At 44.1% G+C, this 25,336-nt stretch overlaps 1 protein-coding gene across 2 annotated transcripts in view; it reads left to right on the top strand.

Moving 5' to 3' along the window:
• Pfkp (phosphofructokinase, platelet) overlaps window positions 1-25,336 on the top strand; it is a 66,527-nt gene that overhangs the window by 28,144 nt on the left and 13,047 nt on the right. Inside the window, exons 4-17 of one of the 2 annotated variants that reach the window (XM_057786946.1) lie at window positions 1,700-1,889; window positions 3,958-4,123; window positions 5,452-5,496; window positions 5,728-5,836; window positions 9,975-10,070; window positions 11,285-11,377; window positions 11,905-12,030; window positions 13,560-13,624; window positions 15,263-15,332; window positions 15,564-15,710; window positions 16,499-16,569; window positions 18,874-18,961; window positions 19,716-19,868; window positions 25,040-25,192. In XM_057786946.1, the coding sequence (XP_057642929.1) occupies window positions 1,700-1,889; window positions 3,958-4,123; window positions 5,452-5,496; window positions 5,728-5,836; window positions 9,975-10,070; window positions 11,285-11,377; window positions 11,905-12,030; window positions 13,560-13,624; window positions 15,263-15,332; window positions 15,564-15,710; window positions 16,499-16,569; window positions 18,874-18,961; window positions 19,716-19,868; window positions 25,040-25,192 (1,572 nt within the window). The remainder of the gene's footprint in view (window positions 1-1,699; window positions 1,890-3,957; window positions 4,124-5,451; window positions 5,497-5,727; window positions 5,837-9,974; window positions 10,071-11,284; window positions 11,378-11,904; window positions 12,031-13,559; window positions 13,625-15,262; window positions 15,333-15,563; window positions 15,711-16,498; window positions 16,570-18,873; window positions 18,962-19,715; window positions 19,869-25,039; window positions 25,193-25,336) is intronic. The other variant, XM_057786945.1, reaches the window with a different exon arrangement.

Genomic DNA, 25,336 nt, shown 5'->3' with positions numbered 1-25,336 from the left:
TGCACTTGTGCACAGGAATGCCAGAAAAGGATACTGGATCTCTTGGAGCTGGAATCACAGCCATTTGCAGAATACCTGACTTGTTACTTGGGAGCTGGAATCTGAACTCTGGTCCTCATGATTATACAGCAAGTAGTCTTAACCACTGAGTCATCTTCCAGGCCCTTTTATTAAGTCTTAAAAACATCAGCATGACCTTAACTCAGGAAGTATCCTTATAATATACAAACTTGTATGTCTAAGCCTCAGCTACTGTTCATTGTGTTACTTCTGGAATTTTCTTTTCTTTATTTCTTTTTTCTTTTTCTTTTTTTCTTTCTTTTTTTTTTTTTTTTGAGCAGAGGAATGTAGAGGTTACTTCGGTTTGCTGGTGCTATGTGCTTTTGGCAAATCTCTATGCCCAGTGGATTTTTACATATCTCTTGGCACCGAGTGAAACAAAGCTGGGGAACGATTCTGCCTGGCCGCCCCTAGAGTTGTGGATTTAACAAGGACACTTCATCCCTGCTTTAGCTTGAAGCCGACACAGCTAATTTCTGTGTTGTGCACAAGGAAGAAGTAATTGCTGCTTCAGGCAAAACAGTTGCTTGCTTTGAATTTAAAAGAAATCTGTCCAGGATGTCTCATATACTCCTGAAACATTTTGACTTAAGAAAGGGTTCAAATTAGTTGAGAAAAAGAGACGATGTAGAAAGAAAAGACTATAAAAAGCTCTTTATTTGTGACTTGAGCTTCTGAAACCTAAGGATTAATCTCTGACTCATCTTGAGTCTTTTTCTATTTCTCATGACAGGGTTTCTCTGTGTAGCCCTGGCTGTCCAGGAACTCGCTCTGTAGACTAGGCTGCCTTGGAACTCACAGAGCTCCACCTGCCTCTCTCTCCCGAGTGCTAGGACTAAAGGTGAGAGCCACGATGCCCAGTTTGAGCACTTTTTTTTAGTATAAGTAAAATTGGCAAAATCACACTGAAGGTGCTAAGGGGGTGTGCGCTTCAACAACTGTCGAAGACTGAGATTGCACTTGGGAAGTTCTTAGCTTTGCTGCGTACCTGGAAAGAGAGTGAAGGACATTTGACCCATTCATGATTAGGCGAGTAATGCTTCCCAGACATTAGCTCCTTACCAACACAGAACAGTCTCACTTTGCTGTTGCGATAGAGATAGCAAACAAGGAAATGCACTCGTGGTTATGAATGGCAGGTTTACTGAGAGGCACAGGTTCATTCTCACTCTTGGATGTAGTCCTGACCCTCGTGGGGGCAGCTCTCCGGGACTATAGCTTTAGGTGTAACCATGGAAGCTTTCATAATCCTTTGGTTCATTGATCTGACACACAGGAGAGCCAGGTCACTGAGTCAGGACAGGTTTGCTCTTCAGATAATGACTGATGTCCGGTGAAGTGCTGACGTATCTTTCCCTCTGTGTGTAGCTGGTCATCTCCTGTTGGGACTGCTTTGATTCAAACAAGCTGGGAGGCTGCGGTGACCCTGTAGACATTTGCTCTGTCCCCCCATTTCTCTTTTATGGGCACCAGGCTAGCGTGTTTCTTCGTGGATTCCCAGTGGGGCACTCGGACTTTGACAGTAGACTGATTGCAGAGATGAGGAAAACATGTGGAACGTTCTACGTATATAGTCGATCCATTCCTGTGCCGATCCCTCGGGCTTCCTGTCAGTGAGCGTGATTTATGTCCTCTCCAGGGTGGGACGATCATCGGCAGTGCCCGTTGCCAGGCCTTTCGCAGCCGGGAAGGGCGCCTGAAAGCTGCCTGTAACTTGGTGCGTTTGGGCATCACCAACCTATGCGTGATCGGCGGGGACGGAAGTCTCACAGGAGCCAACCTCTTTCGGAAGGAGTGGAATGGACTGCTGGAAGAGCTGGCTAAGAACGGTATGTTCCCGTTTCTACTTCCGCCTTCCACGGAGTTACCTGCTTCACAGTTTTCCCTGTCGGTGCTTTTCAGGAGCTTGCAAAGTCGGACATTCTTTAAAAGGGAGCAAAAATAGGAGTAACTTCATTGATAATTGGCATGAGCATACATACTTTTGAGCCAACTTTTTAATTTTTATTTCATTTTAGTTTTTGAGATGTGGTCTTACTATATAGACCAGACTTGCCTTGAACTCATAGAGACAGATGCACAGAATCAGCCTCCTAAGTGCTGGGGGTTAATGGTGTGCACCACATGGTCCCGTTTTGTTTTTTTGTTTTTTTCTCTTGTAGTTGAAGTGTGGCTGTGGTCTTATTTCAGGATTTGGCACCACAGGATAAAAGCAGTAATGACAATAAGCCCCACTGTGTGCTAGGCCTATGGAATCCCTCATGACAGCAGTCATATACACTGCCATTTTCCACTTGCCGTGTCTCAGGGGAAGCCAAGCAACTGTGACCTTGGTCTGGGTGCATACCAGCCCTTGGATGTTAACGTCCACACTTCTAAGCCTTCACATTGCGTTTCTCCTTCTATGCTGGGATGTTTCCAAACTTACGTTGTTGCAAGAGTTTAATTAGAAGATGCTGATCTGCTTTTACTCATTTTTTTATTTTTAATTTTAAATCAATTTTGCTGTTACTTAAGAAAGGATGTCTGAGAACTCTGTATGAAATGTTGTCTCTGTCTCTTTAAAGCTGTTATTATATAGTTCCAATTCTGTATCAAGTATAACCCGCAAGGGTGTGTTGCTCAAATAATAACGTCATGAAAATTGAAAGCTTTAGATAAAACATGTCCTCAAATTTCATTAAAAAAAAATCAAAAAACAAAAAAACCTTCAAAAATCTATCTCTGTGAGTTAGAAGCCAGCTTGGTTTACAGAGCGAGTTCTAGGATAGCCAAAACTACACAGAGAAATCCTGTCTTGAAAAACAGACAGTCAAATCTACTCAGGAAGTAGAGCAGAGAGTCCTTACCCATCTTTTCATTCACCAGCCCATTGGTGACCATCGGTAGAGGCCTAGGCATCCTCTATACACATACATACATACACTATTCTAATCTCATCTGTGCAGAACTACCTGACCAGATGTGTTTATCTGAGAGGTGTTCTAGCTGCACATGTACCAGCTAGTTCTATGGGTATCTTTAAGAAATTGATATGAAAGTGATCATAAGTTTCTAAAGTACTTAATTATGAAATTATGATGTGCCCTTATGTTGACCGAGGTTTCTGTCCCACCAGGTCCCACAGCCATTTAGTCCCAAATAAACTACATTTGGTCTACATTATTTATACAGAGGTCTACATTAATTATAAACTGATTGGTCTATTAGCTCAGGCTTCTTATTAACTCTTATAACTTAAATTAGCCCACAGTTCTTGTCTGTGTTAGCCACGTGGCTTGGTACATTTTTTGGCGAGACAGTCACATTTTGCTTGCTTTGTGTCTGGCTTCCTTTGTGTCTGGTTGATAACTGCAGACTGACTCTTTCTTCTTCCCAGAATTCTCCTGTTCTCATTGCCCCACCTCTACTTCCTGCCTGGTCGCCTGACCTATACTTCCTGACGGGCTACTGGCCAATCAGCATTTTATTAAACAAGTACAAGAAACAAATCTTTACAGGATAAAACCATTGTCCCACAGCACCCTTATTGAAAGTCATTACTGTCCAAAGCCATTGCTAACAAAAATTTTTAAGTTTTTATCTTAAATTGAAAACTTTGGATTTTTATTTATTTATTTATTTATTTATTTATTTATTTTAATAATTTGGTGTTCTTGCTTAATGCCCAGTGCCAATTTACATTTTGTGTAATCCCCTCTGGCTTCCTCTGGCTTCTCTTTCCTTCAGTGTACTGATTCAGGGTGTGTATAATTCTGGGGAAATTTATAAAAAAAAAAGCAGAGCTTAGAGTACTTGATTTTTATCCCACGGCCATTGTCTTTCACATCTGGTGGAGCACAAGGAGACATGGCAACTTTTCCCGAATGTGAAGTGTGTTTCTTGTCCCCAATGCAGGTGAGATCGATAAGGATGCAGTGGAGAAGCACTCCTACCTCAATGTGGTGGGCATGGTGGGCTCCATCGACAATGACTTCTGCGGCACAGACATGACTATTGGTACAGATTCGGCTCTGCACCGAATTATTGAAGTTGTTGATGCCATCATGACCACTGCCCAGAGGTAAAAGGACTTAGAGAAACTCATAGGTTATTACTGCTGGCTCCTGCACATTCTGCAGATAGTATATTCGTATTTTTTTAAGTGTGCTTATGGGCAAGAAGCTGGAAAACAGAAGGAAGCGAAAATGATCTAAAGCCCCCCTCCCGCAGGCTCTTCTCATTGAATAGCACAAAGAGAGAGTCATTCGGTGAGGTTGGCACACTTGTTAGTGGAGTGAGACACTATAGTGTCACTTTTAGGATTCTGAGCTATAGATGGGATGAACTGGAGTGTGAGTAGAACACTCACACTAATTTGCGGTGATGTAGACACACAAGGAGGTATCACTAACATCTCTCTAGAGCATCATGGAGGTCCTGGGAGCCTTTTCGTGACAATCCTGGGAAATAGTAAGTCAGATAGGCCTTTTATTTTGAGTAGGTAGTGTGAAGCTTGGAACATTGGAGCAAGCATTACTGAAGGAGGCTATGGCTTCATGGGGTCCTTTGTATATATGTCTGGTTCTTAGCTGCCCCTCTGTCCACTGAACTCTGTGGCACTGGGAAAACCCATCACCTCTTTAGGACTGGAAGAATGGCTCAGAACAGTTGGATTTTTCCACTGCCAGGAAAGACGGTCACTATGTGTTGATGGAGTTGGTTTGTAGTAGCATTCATGCTCATGTGCTCACATGGATATAGCCAGCCTATGGCTTTATGATTCCCACTGTAGACCAGAATGGACTTAAACCCCCAACTTTGTTGCCTCTCCAGTTCTGAGATGGCAGATATTAGCCTGGCTGACCCATGACTTTAAGAAGAAGTATCCAACTTAGTTTCATGGTGATGCTTTTTAGAAAAGGCCATAGGAAATCACCTTAAAAGAATAAAGAAGTCTTAGGGAACAAGTGATGGGTGGAAATATGTGACTAGAAGCAGGTACTGAGGATGTAGTTTAGTCCATATGGTGCTTGCCTAGCATGCAGGAAGCCCTAGGTTTGATTTTCTGTACAACATAAGCTGGAGGTGGTAGTGCCTTCCTGTAGGCCTAGTGGAGACAAAGGGATCAGAAGCTCAAGGTCACCCACCCTTGGCTACTCAGAGAGTTCAGTGTCTGGGTGTTTCAAAACATATTTCAAAAACAAAAACCTCCAAATGCAGTTATTATTGAAGCCTCGTTACTCCTTAGGTCTGAAACACTTGCATTAGAGCTTGCTTTTTGTAGACAATGAGTCAGCTTTTGGGAGCGTGGTGCCAGCCGTAGTCGAGAAGCAGGCTGTCTGTCAGCCATGGCTGTAAGTACACTTGCTTGCTGTGAATGGTAACGTATGCCCTGTGCTGCTCTTCCAGCCACCAGAGGACCTTCGTCCTGGAGGTGATGGGGAGACACTGTGGGTAGGTATCTGCAGACGCCATCCTGGTGGGTACAGCCTTCGTGGCATCTGTGTGCGGGCTCCACATTGTGCTCTGCACCTTGCATCGCTACAGGGGCCATAAAGCTCCTGCAGGGTCTCAAAGGCCAGAGCTGCCCAAGGTTGTCTTTGAGCATGGGTGGCCGTGGCCCACGAGCCTTACCAGCAGGTTGCTCCTTCCTCCCTGGGTATTAATCACTCTCTTCCCACGCAGTTACTTGGCCTTGGTGAGCGCCTTGGCTTGCGGTGCCGACTGGGTGTTCCTTCCGGAGTCTCCACCCGAGGAAGGCTGGGAGGAAAACATGTGCCTGAAACTCTCAGAGGTAATTGGGAGTCTGGATATGTTGCTTGGGTAAGGACCCACAAGGCCTTCTGGGGTGGCCTATTTGGATGGCTTTTTTGAACACTTGAAAACTTGCTTGCTGCCCATAAAACGAGGTCAAGCCTGCTGCCGAGGATCTGCCCACGCAGCCTGTGACTGTATGGTTCTCTTTCCGATGTTGCCATGGAAAAACAGCTGGAACTGTTGATTCTCTTTCATCCAAAGCAGTAGTTCTGTGTCTAGGTGACTCTCGCACCCTGAGATGCCATCGTGGTAATTAGACAAAGTCAGGATTACAGAGACAACTCTTGTTTGCTGTTCAAGACTTTCTCATCACTGAACTCAAGACATGTGTTGGACTCTCTAGTTTTAAATCTTGCTCCTCTCCCCGCCCACCTCCAGATGGGGTGAGGTGTTGGGACATTTCTTTTCACAGTGTGTGGGGACTTTTCGGCTCTTCTGTTTCCTAACTATCTATTTTGAACCATGTTCCTCTCTTCCCCTGTCAGGAGTTTGTTGTATGTTGTTCTTCAAAGTATTAGGGTAGGGCGGTTATCCACCATGAAGGCCTAATACAGTGTGGGAGGGCCCCTTTAAGAGCATGCGTAGCTTTCAGGGCAGAGATATTAATAAGGACGCTACTTTTCTCTCCCTTATTTTTGAAACAATCTTATCATTGCTCTACAAGAAAATTATGTAAGCATTATATCACAGACCAATTTTATTTATAGCCAGCAAGCACAGAAGCACTGTCTGGGAAAGGCTGTGTGTGTGTGGGCAATAAAGCATTGCTTTTGAATAACAGTCTCAAAGGAGGACAATAATTTAAGTCATGAACCAAATAGGTTTTGCTGAAATAAAAACTTATGTGGCATGCTATTGATTAAAGTTACATCAAAGTGAGAAAAATGAGGTTCAGCATCCTTAACATGAAATAAGCCAGCTATAGTGGATGGCCAGAGTGCGGCTGTTGCCACGGGGAGGGAGTTTCCTCTGCTTTGGTCCTGCCTCATCTGGGGGCATTACTTAGATGCCTAATTAAGACAGGTTATCCCATTTACTGCCACTGTTGTATGACCCAAAGACTGAGTATTGCCATCACCTAGGCCATCACCTCAGTGGTCTCTACCTCCTTAGAAGTCATATCTGGTCCCCTTATGTCTTCTTCCTGACTTACCTGAAGCCTGATTGTGCAGTAAATTGTCACAGGCCACAGATCTATGGGCAATGATTCAGAGATGTGGAAGACTGTTGGGGCTTGGCTGACAGGAAGTACTCAGTCAGTCTATGTGATTGGAATGGTCATTTAGTTTCTAGATATTCTTAGATTTAAAGACTATTTCTTCATGTAATCCCATCTAAAAACCTTTTATTCTAGACTTCCCACAGTGTGCTCTCAAGTAGGACAAGACCAGGATGCATAGCTTTCCCACCCCCCAAGTTTTGGCTGAGTTAGGGCAGACATTTGCTATCTCTGTACCTCTTATTTGTTTTTATGGGTCACCAGTATGATACTGCAAGAAGTTACCCGATATTCTAGAAGATTTCCTAGTCTAAGAAACAGTCTCCACAATATGCACTTGAGTGTAAAATGTATAAAGGGCTTTGCAAGGCTATAGAATTCCTTGACCTAGATATAGATTGTACTACAAATAGGATGACTTTGATCAAATAACCTCACCTTTCCGTGTCCAAAGGTGCTCCTCTCTTACATGGGAAAATTATATTCCTTAGTGACTTTGTAAAAGTCAGTGGATCAGTTAGTTCAGATACCAAACATGGAGGCACTCATTAAGTTGAACTGGCATGATGCCTTTCTTCCTATTTAAATACACTGAGGATCCCATTGTTTGTGTGTGCATTCCCCATGCATGTATGTTCATGCGTGTACAGTTACACACATGTATGACAATATTATAGTTTGTTTTCTCTGTTACCGTGATAAAACACTGGACCAAAATGAACTCGGCGAGAGAAGGGTTAGATTTAGCTTACAATCCATCGTCTAGAACAGAAATCAAGGCAGGAACCCGGAGGCAAGAACTGAAGCAGAGAGCACAGAGAAAGGCTGCCTCCTGGATCATATTCAGCTACATCTATACAGGCCAGACCTACCTGCTCAGGCATGTAAGCGATGTCACTCCCCACAGTGGTCATAGCCCTGCGACCTCAATTAGCAATCAAGAAAATGCCTTTGGTTCTTGTTCTTCAGAAGCTCTCTCCCTGGGGGACGATCTCAAATTGGTGAATCCCAGGGATCTTCCTTCTGTCTCCTTGCCCAGCTCTAGAATTATCAGCTTGCCCCATTATTTTTCTCTCCATCCTTTTTCTTCCAAACAGGCTCTGGGAATCAACTACAGGTCATTATGCTTGTAAAGGCAAGTATTTTACCAAAAGAGCTGTTTCTATAGGCCACAGATTCCATTGTCTTTTAACCACTGCAGAATATTGTTTTGTGACTAAGCACACCTATTTAGCCACCCCATATTTATAGGAATTGTTCTTCCTGTCCTCTTTGAAGCAATGCTAAGGTGATTACTCTGTATTCATGCCTTTACATTTTAAAGAAGGTATTTCTTGTCAGCACCTTGTTCAAAGCATGCCATATTTCATAGCAACCATAAAAAAGAAAAAAATATTTGTGGCTTTGATGCTATATACTTCTGATCCATATCAGTATACTCCTTCCTGCCCTACTTTTCTAAGGGACCATATTTTGTTTAGATTTTATAGAAAGCAAATCCATTGATAATGAACTAACCCGTACCATGATTTAGTTGCCCTGTGCTCTTAGGTATATTTTAGCCTTGAGTGATCTTGTGAGTTTATATAAAACAGGGCACTAGAATGTGAGTCCACATGACAGGGTCCCATAGTGTTCATAAGTCAGGGTCCCAGAGCATGAAATAAGTGTAACTGTGTGTATCAGACACTTTATGTGGACTCTGTGTCTGTTAGATTTCTGTTCCTGTGGCAAACATCTGAGCTAAATCAACTGTAAAGGAAAACATTTATTTTGTCTCATGATCATAGAGGTATTGGCCCATGCCATGGTTGGTTGAGCCTGTGGTGATATCATGAACCATGATAGAGTTACAGGACAGAAGAGATTTTTTTTTTTTTTACCTCATGGTGATCAGAAAGAAAAGAAAGGAAAAGGAATAATAGTGTCTTAGGGTTTCTATTGCTGTGAAAAGACACTATGACCATGGCAAGTCATAGAAAAGGAAAATACTTAATTGGAGTGACTTCCAGTTCAGAGGTTTAGTCCATTATCATCATGACATGATATGGCTGTGTGGAGGCACGGATGGTGCTGGAAAAGGAGCTGAGAGTTCTTCATCTTGATCTGTAGGCAACAGGAGGTGAACTGAACTAGATGCAGCTTGAGCATATGGGACCTCAAAGCCTGTCCCCTACTCTGACACACTTCCTCCAATGAGGCTACACTTATTTAATGAGGTCATACCTCCTGATAGTGCCACTTCCTCTGAGCTTATGGGGGCCAGTTACATTTAAACCACCACAAGGGAGGATGGGGTCATAATATCTCCTCCCTCTCCCCACACACACCCCAAACACTCTCTGCCAATTACGTAGTCTTCTTTCACTAGGCTCCATCTCTTATATTCTCATCCAATAGTTCCATGGGCTGGGGACAAGCACTCAGTGCTTGGGTCTTATGACATTCCAATATCCTTCCCTGATGTCTTTTCTGTACCTGCCTGTCAGCTACTCATGTCCGTGTGCAGTATTATCTAACATAATGGGGGAGAATTGTTGACCTCAGGAAAAAAGCTCAAACGTAAAGGGGACAGAAAACACGGTTTGGGGCAGACAGCCTGTGTTTGCTAACTGCTATGGGGATCGCTATCAATCAACATATCTATATACCCCACCGTAACCCAGTTCTAACTGTGGCCACGTTCTCATGTGTATTTGTAATGTCACTTAGACTACTAACTCAGCCATCACCAAGGAACCTTTTACCTACTTTGGGGGTTACTGCGATAGACTTCAAGTTCGGCAATGATTTCTGCCTGGAAAGAAGCCATTTCCATTTATGACTCATTTCTCAGGCTTGTTGTCATTAAATGCAGATTATAAATTTTAGGAGTTTGAATTTTCTGTTTCCTTAGAACCGCGCCCAAAAAAAGAGGCTGAATATTATCATCGTGGCTGAAGGAGCAATTGATACCCAAAATAAACCAATCAGCTCTGAGAAAATCAAGGAGGTAAGCATGTATAATACCTCAGCTTTGCTCTGCTGCCCGGCTGGACATAAGACTTGTCATAATGATGATGGGACTTAGATCTAGAATATTAAGTCAACTTTCATAGCATGGGGAGCATGAAGCTTGAGCTGAATAGCCAGGAGTTCTTGGGTCAAGTCTCCAGTGGTCCTAATGGCTCCACAGATAACTTCTCTAACAATAGAGGCGAGACAGTGAGAGGATAAGCGTGCCCTTGGGTTAGAAAGGACCAGCTGTTAAGCAGACTTTGCCCGGAAGTAAGGAGTCTTTACTGCTTGGCAGCCAGCACAGTCTAGGGGCTTCTCTGTTCGGAAAAACAGACAAGGAGATGTCCGGTTTTCCATCTAATTTCCTTCCAGCATCAGCTGATCACGTTCCCACCAATAAACCTGCCTAGTTGGCTATGAGTCACTGGTTTCTCATGGCCCTGAGGAAGGGTGGGGTCTGGCGGGCTGCTACTCTGCTATTCCTTCAGGCTGGTGCTTGCTAGTCTCTACAGAACTTGGACACATTCACTGGGATCTCAGAATCACTCAGGAACCACAAGCTAGGCAGTGTTGTTCCAGCCCTGAGTCAGGGCCCACAGGCATTAATAATCTGGCTTTACAAGTTTTCTCTTTCTTTTCTTTTCTTTCTTTTCCTTCCTTCCTTCCTTCCTTCCTTCCTTCCTTCCTTCCTTCCTTCCTTCCTTCCTTCCTTCCTTCCTTCCTTTCTTTCCCATCAAGGGAATGCTTGTAATGTAAATCAGGCTTTAAACACAGCTACTTGAAGCAACATTTTTGTGTTACTTAATTTTATCTGCTTGTTAGGAGATAGAGATTTTAATTTTAGTAATGTGAGTGTGGCCATTCTTGTCCATAACCCTCAAACTCAAGATGCTGATGTAGGAGGATTGTTAAGTTCAAGGCCAACCTGGCCTAAGTATATAGTTTCCAGTAACCAAAACCAAATCAAAATAAACAAACAGACAGCAGCAACATGGAAAAGATTTTACTTTGCAGTGAAAGCAGTATTTGGAAAAATAAGTATTTGCATTGTGTATAGCTGTTCCTGCAGGGAGAAATGAAGCGTGATCAGTTTTAGTATTTCCATCTTAAGACCAAGTAGATCGCCCTTTCGTGAGTGCCAGCACCCTGTGACCACACCAGTGAGGTCTGTTTGGTTCTCTGTTTTCTGATGGACACCCTTCTCCACAGCTTGTGGTGAAGCAGCTGGGCTTTGACACCCGGGTGACCATTCTTGGACACGTGCAACGAGGAGGGACCCCTTCTGCGTTTGACAGGATTTTGGTGAGTGGGGATGAAAAGTACTAGAATTTTTCATGAGACCTCCTCAAAAGAAATTTAGATGTACTAGTTTATTGTGGAGGCTGACCAGCAGTCTCATCCCTCGAGACGATAGTGGCCCATGTCCTTATTTAAAGGTCCTCTGAGACTTACTGACATGGATAATTTCCTGGACTGAGGTCACAGCTGACGTGGAAAGTCAGTATGCTACTGATAGGGAAGTCATGGGTGCCAGGAGAGTAAAAGTCAGGTTGTAGGAATGGGCATCCCAAGTGTAAGCTTCTGGAACCTAAGCCAAGAGTACAGCAAGCATCCTGAGTTCACACCCTAAGTTCTTAGTGTTACCTGGTATTTCTTCATGGAGTTAATATTCTTATTGTTCCAGAGATGAATAGAGATAAGCAAGACAGAAGCAGGGCAAACCCCTGATTGAGTCATTGTTTTACAGCATAGAAAGCAGGCACAGAGTGAACCCTACAGTGGTCTCTGGAAGGACTATTGTCTTTAGTGATTGTGCTTGTCATTGTCAGGCCAGTCGCATGGGGGTGGAAGCTGTCGTTGCCTTGATGGAGGCTACACCTCAGACCCCGGCCTGTGTGGTATCTCTGAGAGGAAACCATGCTGTGCGCCTGCCTCTGATGGAGTGTGTGCAGATGGTGAGCTCAGGTATTGGGTGGGCATGGACACTGGATGGGCTGCCTGTGGGAACACGTGGGTGCTTCAAACTGTGTGGTTTGCTTCAGATTCAGTTGAGCACTCGGTCAAGTGGCCTTTTGGAGGGCAGAATGATCCATCTACCCTGTAGATGATGGCAGGAGGCTCTCTGTGTCATTAGTGTATAAATGCTTTGCCTTCTTCTGCTTCTTTTGTTTTGCCACCCATGAGGCATTTCCCATGGTCACCTGTCCTAACGATGAGTGTTCTACACCAGGAACTGGTAGAGTGGGTGACTGTTTCCACCTACAGTCACAGATGGTTCAGGTAGCTCCTGGGCACCAGGAGCAGCAAGACGAGTGCAGGAAGTGAATGGTCCTGCCAGGAAATGGTGCTGTAGGTGTGACATGCTTAAGTTCCTCCAGTTTTGTTTTCTGTCTTTTTGTTCCTGAGGACATTCTGTTCTGTGATAGTACTTTGGGACAGATTCCAGTAATCTTAAGATAGGCTCGTTTCTTCAGGTGTTTCTACTGGTAGATAAAATAAAAATGGATTCTGCTTTGCAAAGCAGTTTTCCAGTAAGTGCAATTTCAGTGGACTTGCTGCATTAGAAACTGCTATTACTTTTTATTTTTCCAAAAAAAAATTTCATGAAATGCTGCAGTATTTGGGCTTTTGAATGATCCTGACATTTATGCCTTATATAATACAGACACCACACACGCACACACACAAACACACACACACACACACACACACACGAGACAAGCATACATACAGACACACACACACTGATAGTGTGTCAGGAAATTTGTTGAAAGTAGTCTGAATTCCCAGAAGCCAATAGGGACAAAGACAGTATATATACATACGTGTGGTGATGTGTGTGTTTGTGTCTGTGTGTGTTCCTGTGTATCCTTGGGGATGGGAGGATAAAAGAAGTGTCTGAAACTGTGTGAGAGATGATAGGATTAAAAGGTCAAAGCCCTGAACCATGTGTGGTACATTTCTTTGGGCCTTATTGTTCATCCCCCGTGTCTTTGTTCACTGTAGACAATGGATTACTTGTAACTTACCTGATAATCAAATGATCACATAGAGGCTTCAGCAAGTACCCACAGAGAGCCACTTGCTGAGACAGTCAGGGTGTTCAGCCCTGGGCTCTCTGTCTTGAGGCTGCCTTCATCCTTCTGTTCTCCTCAGCCATCTGTGACCCACACTGGAGATCTGTAGTCCTCAGTGAGGCAGTGACCTAGCTCTGCCTTCCTTTTTCCTTAAATGAGCTGCATTGAGGACTAATCAGACCTCCTAAAAGACCCATTTCCTTGAATCTTGCCTTTGTGCAAATCGATCTTTTTGATTCTGTGGCCATGAGCAGAAAGAATCCCTCCTTTTCTTTGGGGCTCTACCCTCAAAGATGCCTCGTCAGCTGTCAATTTGGGAACCGTTAACAATGGGGTCAGACTGTGAAGATTCAACCTTAGAGCATCTCAGACTTGATTCATTCATTATTACTGTTTTTTTTTTAAAGACCCAGGATGTACAGAAGGCAATGGATGAGAGGAGATTTAAGGATGCCGTACAACTCCGAGGGAGGTGAGTGATCGAGAATAAAACTCTGCTAACCAATCCAATTATAAAATGGGGCACTGAGCTGAACAGAGACTTTTCAACAGAAGAAGTTCAAATGGCCAAAAGACACTTAAGATCGTGCTCAACTTCCTTAGCAATCAGGGAAATGCAAATCAAGACAACATTAAGATACCATCTTACACCGGTCAGAATGGCTAAAATCAAAAACACCAATGATAGCCTCTGCTGGAGAGGTTGTGGAGAAAGGGGCACTCTCATCCATTGCTGGTGGGAATGCAAACTTGTGCAACCACTTTGGAAAGCAGTGTGGCGGTTTCTCAGGAAAGTCGGGTTCAACCTACCTCTCGACCCAGCAATACCACTATTGGGAATATACCCAAGAGATGCCCTAACATACAACAAAAGTATATGCTCAACTATGTTCATAGCAGCATTGTTTGTAATAGCCAGAACCTGGAAACAACCTAGATGTCCTTCAATGGAAGAATGGATGAAGAAAGTATGGAATATATACATATTAGAGTACTACTCAGCAGTAAAAAACAATGACTTCTTGAATTTTGCATACAAATGGACGGAAATAGAAAACACTATCCTGAGTGAGGTAAGCCAGACCCAAAAAGAGGAACATGGGATGTACTCACTCATATTTGGTTTCTAGCCATAAATAAAGGACATTGAGACTATAATTCGTGATTCTAGAGAAGCTAAAGAAGAAGGTGAACCCAAAGAAAAACATATAAGCATCCCCCTGAATATTAACCTTCATCAGGCGATGAAAGAAGACAGAGACAGAGACCAACATTGGAGCACTGGACTGAAGTCTCACGATCCAAAGGAGGAGCAGAAGGAGAGTGAGCACGAGCAAGGAATTCAGGACTGCGAGGGGTGCACCCACACACTGAGGCAATGGGGATGTTCTATCGGGAACTCACCAAGGCCAGCTGGCCGGGGTCTGAAAAAGCATGGGACAAAACCGGTCTCGCTGAACATAATGGACAATGAGGACTACTGAGAACTGAAGAACAATGGCAATGGGTTCTTGATCCTATTGCACGTAATGGCTTTGTGGGAGCCCAGGTAGTTTGGATGCTCACCTTAATAGACCTGGATGGAGGTGGGTGGTCCTTGGACCTCCCACAGGGCAGAGAAACCTGCTTGCTCTTTGGGCTGAGGAGGAAGGAAGACTTGATTGGGGGAGGGGGAGGGAATGGGAGGTGGTGGCAGGGAAGAGGCAGAAATCTTTAATAATTAAATAAATTAATTAATAAAAAAAAAATAAAGACCCAGGATGTACAGAAGGCAATGGATGAGAGGAGATTTAAGGATGCCGTACAACTCCGAGGGAGGTGAGTGATCGAGAATAAAACTCTGCTAGAGATTTAGGTCCTTGTTTGGTCCTTGAGACTGTACTTAGTCTCAATATAAAAATTACAAGAGTTTGGGTTGAAGAGATGACTCAGCAGTTTAGGGAACACGGTAAGTAAGAGATCAGTTCTCAGAACCAGCATACCTCAGCTCATAAAACTGCTGTAAATCCAGCTCCAGGGGAATCGGATGCCCTCTTCTGGCCTCCACGGGCACTGCACTCCTATTCACAAACCCATATTAAATTAAAAATAAATTGTTGTTTTTCTTAAGGAGTTTTGAGGGAAACCTGAAGACCTACAAGCGTCTTGCCGTGAAGCTGCCCGATGACAAGATCCCAAAGGTAGTAGCCAGCTTCCATCAATGGCCCAGTCTTCTGAGTGACGCAGGGATCTTTTTAACCCCATACCTCAATGTGAATCCTTGGAAGCTTATCATCACCTCCCCATTGTGACCTCAATCATAACATGTTCACCTCCTGCCAAACGTGACACAGTGTGACCCCCCCTTATACGTCTGCAAATGGGAGCTTGCTCTTGTCTGATGAATTGACACTGCCCTGTTCTGTTTCCAGAGCAACTGCAATGTGGCTGTCATCAATGTAGGGGCACCCGCAGCTGGAATGAATGCAGCTGTGCGCTCCGCTGTTCGAGTCGGCATTGCAGATGGTCACAGGATGTACGCAGTCTACGATGGCTTTGATGGCTTCGCCAAAGGCCAAGTGAGTCTCCCAGGAGTTCCTAGAGAAGTGAGAATGTGCACATGGGTAGGCCAGACTCACAGCATCTACATTCAGGATTTTGTGGTGCCTCTCCTGATGTAGGATTTGAAGCAAGATGGTGAGGCATGTCTGAACCCAGACCTGCTGTAATTGGTACTATGGCAGTAGGTTGGAGATGCCAAGTTGGAAGAGGTCTGTAACTTCCCTAAAAACCTTACCAAAATACATTCTCCAAAAATCACTTGAATAGAAGCTGGCAGACCTGGAATTCTCGCCCACTGTGTTCTGTTCTGTGACTAACTCATGCCTCACCTAACATGGGAATCGCCCACAGTTAATTAAACTTCATCTGCTTAGCCAAACGATGTTCATGTTTCTCTCTTTGTTTTCTTCTTTGCCTTCAGTGCTAAATTATTTTTAACCTTTACCAATTTAAAAGCCATGCTATCAGGTTTCTTTTCTAGTGACAGATTCTGGTCATCTCAGGTGTCTACCTAGGACACATGCTTAAGGAGGGTTAGGTGTGGACGTCCCCCACAGGCAGGGAAGAATAGTTTTACTGAGGCTTTGCATTTTGTTTAACCTTAAAAGGACACGCCATGTCTTCACTGAGTTAGCACCACAGTGTGTGTGTGTATGAGGGGTGGACAGAGTTGCAGCCTAACCAATCTCTCTGGGAACTCAGCCTGTGAGAGAGTTCAGAACCTTGTGCTGTTTTCAGAGCCTTTGGTTCCTGCCTTTTTTTCTTCCTCTATTTCAGCTGTTTCACTCTTATGTTTGAAATTTAGGTAAAAGAAATCAGGTGGGGAGATGTTGGAGGATGGACTGGACAAGGAGGGTCCATTCTTGGGACAAAACGGTAATTTCTAAATTTTAACTCTTAAAGAAGTTCTGCTTATTTTGTTTTCAGCTTATGTGTATGAGTGTTTTGTCTCTATGTATGTGCGTCATGTGTGAAGGCGTTGGTTCACCTGGAGCTGGAAGTAAAGATGGTTGTGAGCCGCCGTGTGGGTTCTGGGAACCAAAACCCAATCCTCTGCAAGAGCAGCAAGTGTTCTTAACTGTTGATCCATCCAGTAGTTGTTAACAAAGAAGGAAGAAGCACCTGCTAGAGAGAGTGGCTAGATGTGTCAATCGTGACACCTAATGAAGCAGGGATACTGTCTGCCATTGCTCCAGGAACTCAGCCATGCTGTAGGGAGCTCAGTGCCAGGAGTGGGGGGAGGGGCGCAGGTTGGATTGAATACGTACCTCACTGGTTAGTGTGTGCGTATCATCCATGAGGCCTTAGGTTCAATCCCCAGCACTCTAAAATTCCATTCATTCCATATTTCCACATACGTGGATGTGAAAAGCTTCTGCCCCACTCTAGTCATGAAAATGAGAGATGATTACCTGTCATTACCTGTACTGTCATGTGAACAAGCACATATTTCAGTGTTGCGAAAGGTGCATTGTGTCTGGGTCTAACCGAACTGAGTGACACAGTGCACAGTGACTCCAAGCTAAGTTGCATAGCTGAAGAAATTACCTGAGTATTGCTAATTTAAAATCATGTTTTTCTGACTTAAAAAAAGAATCCTTCTTTTATCTACATAGATGGGATTAAGGCATTTTAACAAAGTGTGTTATGTTGTTAGGTCCAACCCTAATTTATCTTTGGTTATTTCCAGGATGCAAGTATTATTACCAGCTGTTATTGGAACTTTTTTTTCTTTTGTATGGAAGGAAAGTAGTTTTTAGGTATTGGGCTCTATGTCATTGTGGCTTATTATAGTCTGAGAAGAATCAAGCCAACTTTTTTTTTTTTTTTTGCTCACTTTAAAATCAGGGCTTCTGCTGCCACCTAGACAGGTGGGGATTCCACAGGGTGGCTCCCAACCATCTGGATCATTTTCCTTGGTGCCACGGAATGGGTTCTTTGGATGGCAAAGCCCCAGTAGACTGAAGGTTATGCAAGCCAGGTGTGCTCCTCGTTACGGAACCTGAGCATCACTCTTTGGCAGTGTGGGAATGAGCTGACAGAGACACTTGCTGCAGAGGCCCAGTTTGCCCCTTGCACATATTCATTTGTTTGTTGCGATTTTCTCTGTTCTATTTCCATATTCCAATAGCGTCATCTTAAACTTACATTTGTCTGCCAGCAGTATAAGTACTTCATTCTCTTCTTTAAGCATAAAAAGTAGATCGGGGTGGTTTTCAGGTGAAATGCTAGAATCAGGTGTGAGTCACCTTCCTTTGCTTAGTGGTGTCCCTGCTGACTGTGTCTTTGGAAATAGGTGACCGTATAGAAGAGGAATGTAGGTGGATGTGGTTTTGAAAGAAAGTAAATTGATGTATATGCATATATATATACATAGCATACATTAAAGGAAATATATATCAGTTAACATGTTATATATTATTGTATTATTTATATACACATAAATATATCAGAATAGTTAACATGTTATATATTATTGTATTATTTATATACACATAAATATATCAAAATATATTATACTATATATACACACATACACATATGCACATGCATATATTTTGGAAAATGGAAATTTCTATGTCAACAATTGCTATTGATGTCATAAACTATTGTATATTTTCTTTTTCCTCATGAGCCAGCGCAATTGTTTTGGCTCTTTTGAGGCAGGGTCTTAATGTGTAGCTCAGTCTGTTCTGGATTTCACTATGTCTCCTGGAGCTCAGACTGGTCTTGAACTCATGAATCCTGCTTCCACCTTGAGTGCTGAGGTTCTAGGTATGCACCGCCACACCTTGTGGAGGCAGCATAAGTCCTCTGGGGTAGCATTATTTCTGTCTGTCTGCTTATATTTGGTGGATTGGATTAAATTTAGTGCTTTGCACATGTTAGGCAAATACTTTACCACTGAGCTAAGTCCCCCAGTTCTCCTGCTTTTGCAAAAAACGCTCTTTGGGGACCTAATAGCTTGCTGTTCCTGCCTTTAGTGATCATTCTCCAGGACTCCGCTATCCTAGGTGCTGTCAACTGTGGAACCATCGGAAAGTAGCCCAACTGTCCACTCTACCTTTCATGCCACTGAGTTCAGACATAGGTGGGAGTTGGGAGACGAGACTCCCAACGAGTGGGTAGACAATCCCAGCATGTGGGTGTGCTCTCACCTCTTGTTCTGTCTGTCCTCAGCACCCTACCTGGAAAGCACTTGGAGAGTATTGCCAAACAGATGCGTTCCCACAGTATCAGCGCGCTTCTAATCATTGGTGGATTTGAGGTACGTTGTTGTCTGTCTCCCCGCCTGTTGGTTTTGGAGGTTTAAGTTGTAGTCCCGTGTTTGTTTCACATATATCTGGTCTTATTGACTGTTCCTCAGGAACCAGGATTTTAATACCCAACCTGGTAGCCCTGTAGAGCAGAACGGCAGATCAGTGAGATGTATGTAGCACAAGCCTGGTCTGGTTCTGATAAAGTAAATTAACCGCCCTGGCACAAGTTTGACCAATCTACTGGGACTCAGTTTGATGCTTTCTGGTTTGTTATCAACCTGGAGATATAATTCCATACTTTGCATTTGAAACTCACTGATGATTTAGAAAGGAAGGTGGTTATAGGGTTAGTTTTTTTTTTTTCAGAATTTTTTAAGAAGTCATATTGGACTATAGTCCTTAATTACATCCTGTTCAATGGGGGTGAGTCTCACAGAAACCTTGATTTACTTAAAGACATGTGAGAACTTCACATAGCTAGACTCAAATTCTAAGTCTAGCTAAGAGAGGCCTTTAGTCTTACTACTACTATATGCTAATACAGCGTCTCCTCTTTGTGCCTGGGAAACTGCTTGTCCTTGTTTGTTCCCTTAACTCACCTGTGTTGATTTTTCAGTAGTCCCTGGTCTCCGTACTGTACCCTGTGCACTGTGGTGGCAGTAGTTCCCTGAGACTCTCGCACGCTTGCTCACTCTCAGGCACATACTGTCCATGTCCCCCTCTGTGTCCCTGGCCCCACAATCACACACACTCGTCCGACAGGCCTACCTGGGACTCCTAGAGCTGGCAGCTGCCCGGGAGAAACACGAGGAGTTCTGTGTCCCTATGGTTATGGTTCCCGCTACTGTCTCCAACAATGTGCCGGGTTCCGATTTCAGCATCGGGGCAGACACGGCTCTGAACACTATCACAGACGTAAGTGCGCGTGTTGCCAGCAAAGCAGGTGCAGCTGATGCTAACCCAAGGCCTGGACCCTTTTATCTACCAGGGCACTAGAAGTAGCCTTTTACCAGCTACCAGTTGGGCACTAAATACTTTTGTTTCAGGAAAGCACATTTTAAAAGTTCTTTTGGACTCTGAAAGTCCTTGATCTCATTTACTCCACTCCAATTATTTCCAAGGGTCCTCCCAAGCAGCTGCTAGCCCAATGTCACTCTGTTGCCAAGACCCGTGGAGTGACAGCTCACTCGAGCTCAAGCAGGGCTAAATCACTGTGTTTTCTAATCTGATACTCAATGTAGTGTTTTCTAAGTTTTGGCTGAATATAATTTCCTTTCAGCCTGTAAACCTTTTATTGCACTTAAATCCTGTGTCCAACATTCTCTACTCTATGTTTAAGGGTAGAGATAGAACTAAATAATTCATAATGCTATTTTCTGAAACACCTGTTGGCACTTCACTGGAGTTTTGGCTATGTTTGTTATTGTTGCTTTTTCCCCTTTTATAAATTGGCAATCTTAAGTCAAAAGCATTGATGCTTTTTTATTGTTTTTTTCTCTTTGTAAAAACCACGTAACAAAATATACACATTTCAGCGTTATTTGTAAATTAGACTTGTTCATTCCTTTGGGAGTTGGAGATCGCTAAATCAGAATTCCAACAGTTTTCATTAACTCTTTTAAGCCTTTTTTTTTTTTTTCTGGGAGAAGTATACATATTTTTGTAGGGTTTTGATTTTTTTTTAAGCTCTTGACACCCAACTCATTTCTAGCACTGGTAGATAAAAATCCCCATTGCTTTTCCGATATATCACAGAATGGTAAGTAACGCTTAGCGCTGATTTCTTGCTTTTCTGAATTTCGGAAACGTTTCTCTTTCTGTTTAATGAGGCTCATGCCTGGTGTGTCTTGGAGGCAATGTCCCGTTTATCTATTTTCCATCACTAACTTCTCCTTCTATGTTGCATGTGCTGTCTGGTGACTGCTGCTATTGCTTTTGTTGTTGCTGTTGATGGATTCCGGCTCTTGACGGATCTTCCTCTGTGAATGGACAGAAGAGTGTCTGTCGCAAAATGGATTGGGACCCAGGGCTTTGTGCACTCCAGATGCTGAATTACAGCCTACAGTTTACATAGGAGGAATTTGCAGGGGAAGCAATTGGAGTTTCTTCTTCACAAGCTCCTTGTCATCTAATTAGAAGTCCGCTTGCAGGTGCTTCTGACACACCTGTGGATGGCCTGTGCCCTAGAGCAGCAATGAATGTGGCCTAGCCAAAAAAGAATTATGAAGGCATTTGAAATATTATGAGAATTATTTCTGCTAATTATTTTTGGAAATGGTATTGCATGGTTCTTGAGTGTGAACTTTGTAGATGGCAGCGTCCTGCCAAGACGGTGGAAGGTTGGACCCTCCTGCATACTGTCAGTCACAGTTAGTGGGAGCCTCTGCAGATGCTATCCAAGGTGGGTATTTCTCTCCTTGTGGATATCCCGTGTGCACTGTCAGGCATGAAGGAAAGATTCTCTCTTTTTATTATAGTTTCCCCATAATTATAACTTACGATTCTTAGCTCCTGTGCTGTTAATTGTTTTGTCCCAGACTTGAATATTTAATATACACATATTGTTGAAAATTTGAAACTCAAACCAGGAAGAAGGGGGAAAAAGTTATCTGCTCCCTCTTCCTTTTACTTGCCTAAAAGAGATTTTGTGATTTTTTTTCTTTAATTTCTTTCTTTCTTTTTTTATTCATTTGAGTTTCTCAAAGCTAGTGGTAGTGCGTGAGAACGAACACTGAGTTGTGGGTCAGTAGCCATTCCCGAGGTCTACAGGCTTGGTGGTGTGTGGTGCGTGGGTGTGGATGTGTGGTCTCTGTTGCTCATTGCTTCTGAGGTTCCAGGGAGCCGGGTCATCTTGGTTCTGTGATCTCAAGGTGGGTGACTGAAGCTGGGCCAGGAAAGATAACCTTAGTGAATGTTGCCGTCTCTCTGGAGAGCTGACAGCCGAGTGAGGACGAGGAAACCAGCCAGAGTGCGTTCGTGTATCCCAAAGGTAAAGGACTAGAATGTGAAGAGGTGTGAAGGCAAATGAAGGTTCATTCTAATAGTTGGAAGTTAGACCTGAATTAGGCTAGGCTGACCGCAAAAATGAGGGGAGGTTGACACTGTGTCTAGGAAAAGAAGGTGAGGAGACTCTACCCAAAGCGCCCATGCCTTCTGCTGCTGCATCTAGGAAGCCCCTGTATAGAACGGGCAGGGAGCTGAGAGTAGTTGCCTAACCTCACTGGGTAGCTTAAAGCAGGTGTCTAAAGAACAAGTATGCACTAAGTTACCTGTTTCTCTACACTCGCCTGTTTCTAGAGGATAATAGCCTCTTCCGGAGCCCTGGAGAACATCTGAGCTTACCATCCATAGCTGTCTCTCAGAACCGTTTCTTTAGGTTTGGGAAGTCAGGCACTTCTCAGCTTTGGGTGATTATATATCTAGTAGACAGCTGCAATGATGAAGGACATTTTGTGTCATCAAAGGTAGGAGAGAGGAATCCCTAACATGTAGTGAGTGGAGATCAGGAATGCTGTTCACCGCTTTACGGCCTTGGGGACAGTCCCCACCACAGGGACAAATCAGTCTCAAAATGTCTGTCTTCTTGAGGTGAGCAAACCCGAGCCTCTCCAGTTGGATTAAACAACATCATTGCCATTGAGAACTGATCCTTGCCTTGGCTAATCGCTCCCCCCCTTGCCAGCAATGATACTCAGGTATAGGAGCATCCCTTGAATGATATCCGAGCAATGATACTCAGGTATAGGAGCATCCCTTGAATGGGTTTCAGTATCTGCAAGGTAATAGATAAGTCCTCTGGGTTACATCTCAAAGCAGGCACTTCGTTTGGTGTTGCCGGGCAGTGGTGGCGCACGCCTTTAGTCGCTTGGGAGGCAGAGGCAGGTGAATCTCTGTGAGTTCGAGACCAGCCTGGTCTACAAGAGCTAGTTCCAGGACAGGCTCCAAAGCCACAGAGAAACCCTGTCTCGAGAAAAAAAAAAAAAAAAAAAAGAAGTCTGGTGTTGCAGACTTTACAACGGGACTTGTTTTTATTCCTTACCATTGACACCAAAGCTTTGTTCTAGTCAAAAAATACAACCAAAGCAAGTTAAGTGTGAGCTGCCACCAAATGGCGCGAAGGTGACATGACACAGCCCTGAGGATAGCCCCTATCCCCAATAGTGAACGCTGGGATATAGAAAATTGACCCTAGGTCCTTATAACTGTGTAGCATCATCTTCTTTTGAAGTGTGTACAGTCAAAATGTCGACTGCGGCTTTATTGGTGTTTTAAAAATTGCTGTTGCTCCCTGCAGGATCTAGAAGCAAGAATGTTTGGATGGTTTCCTCAGTTTGCCTCTTTTCCTGGGTAGGGCTGGCCTCCTGGCATTTTCCTTTCAGTTGATTAGAGAGGAACAGAAACAGAATGCTGGGAAGAAAGCTCTTGCAGCAATAAAACTATCACTATGTCAGAATGGAATTAAGCACTAACGCTCTCCATTGGCACCTGCCCTCCTCATATATCCCTGGCCCTAACCCACCCACAGGGAAGACTGGCCTGCCAGGTGCTCTGATTTCCGGTGGGAGGCTTTTCAATGACACAGCTTCTTTCTGTATAATGTACTCCTAATAAATATCTAGCTAAGATAGTTCTAAGCAAATGACAACTATTTCTTAGAAAATTCTGAGGAGTCTAGCAAATGTGTCGGGGCACGGACCAGCAGGCTAACCCAGATTGCTTTGACATAAGGTATGATTTTGAATGCAAAACCACATTCAAAAAACTACAGCCTTAGCAAGAAACGGCTGAGCACTTGGAGAGCAGTGAAGAGACTCCGAGCCAACTAGGGGTGGAGGTGGAGGGTTGGTTGTGTTGGGGATAAGGGAAAGCCTGTCCCTGGCCTGTGCTGGCGACCCTGTCTGACCTTTAGCTGAACACTCTATGGACTAATTTACCCCAGGTCCTTGACCCACTGTTCAGAATCCTTGGAGCATACAGGTTTTTAATCTGAGGATGATTTGGTTGCAGAAAGAACATACAGCACTCGTTACAGCTGCCTTGTGGGGAGACAGAGTCCCATGCTAGAGGCTAGCAATAATTATGCAGCAACCTGTGATGATGATTATACTAAGAAGGATAAATAAGATTGATGGGTCAGGTCAGACTTGCCGCCCACAGTGGTCTAAAAATACTCTGCCTTACTCTGGGGGCTGCCTGGATTTAGGAACTGTGGGTGAGTAGACCTGAATCCTCCCACTAACCTGGCTTGACTACCTGAGGTAGGCATTTGAAACCTCTGTACAGCAGCTAGGAGACTTCTTTACAACCGACTCCGAGACTTCTAGTTATCCTTCCGAAGCAGTGGCTGAGGTTCCAAATGAGCTAGCTCGCTTCATGTAAGCACTGTCTAAGGCTCAGAAAGGTTGCCCCCCTCTAGGAGGGAAACAGGTATTTCCAGTGGGGAGCAGAGGGACACACAGAAGCCAGTGTGGGTTCAGTGATGGACCTGCAGGTAATGTAAAATGCATGTCTCTTTTCCTGTCAGCGGTTGGCAGTGGTGCAGTGACCCAGCTCTGCATTGGTGATGGCAGTCATTTGATGTCGTCCTTGCAGCCATATGCTCCTCACACTACACCCTCACCTAAAGAAGTGTTGGGACTGGCTTTGTGCTTAGACGCGCCACCCCCCCCCCCCACTTTGTTTTCTTTCTCCACCTCCACTGTAATGCCGAGAAAGGAGCAGCTGTTCCATCTAATGACTAACCCACGATGCACCCCTGTCCCCTCGGCCTGATGCCTGCTTTGCTGCCTGCTTTGCACCACCTTGACTCTGCCACTTGTGTCTTCTTCCTGCGGGACAAGAAGGACAAGGCGCGGGGGGGGGGGGGGATACACCTAGTAGCCCGTGAATAGTTGTGGCATGCGCTCCACCTGCTCAGACGTCAATCCAGGCCTCTCGTGGGCTCTGCTGACCCAAGCGGACCAATTTTCTGCTGGTTACTTGGTTCCTTCCTCCCTGTCATATCCCTGAAGTCACTGCCTTTTGCCCAGTGCCTTGGCACATGATCTACTGGCACCCCTCTAACTGCCATGGCCCTGCTGCTTCAGGCTTTCCAAGCTGCGATCATGCTGGCTGATGGTCGAAACAGCTACGAGGAGTTTTGCATCCCGATATGCGTTTTGCCTGCCACTATTAGTAACAATGTCCCGGGCACAGATTTATCTATCGGTTCTGATAGTAGCCTGAATGTGATTATCGAGGTAAGAGACCTTCTGCTTCTACTTACATTTTGCTTCTTTTGCCTTAATGAGTTTTTCTTCTGCCCTAAGCCTGCCTGTCAGCTCCAATTTTCAACTTAAGGTCTTTAACATTTCCCTGTCTGACCTTAATTGGAAACTTTTTCA

Source organism: Chionomys nivalis, chromosome 13 (genome assembly GCF_950005125.1).
Source record: "Chionomys nivalis chromosome 13, mChiNiv1.1, whole genome shotgun sequence".
NCBI classification, from domain to species: Eukaryota; Metazoa; Chordata; class Mammalia; order Rodentia; family Cricetidae; genus Chionomys; species Chionomys nivalis.
This window is presented reverse-complemented; position numbering and strand designations above follow the sequence as displayed.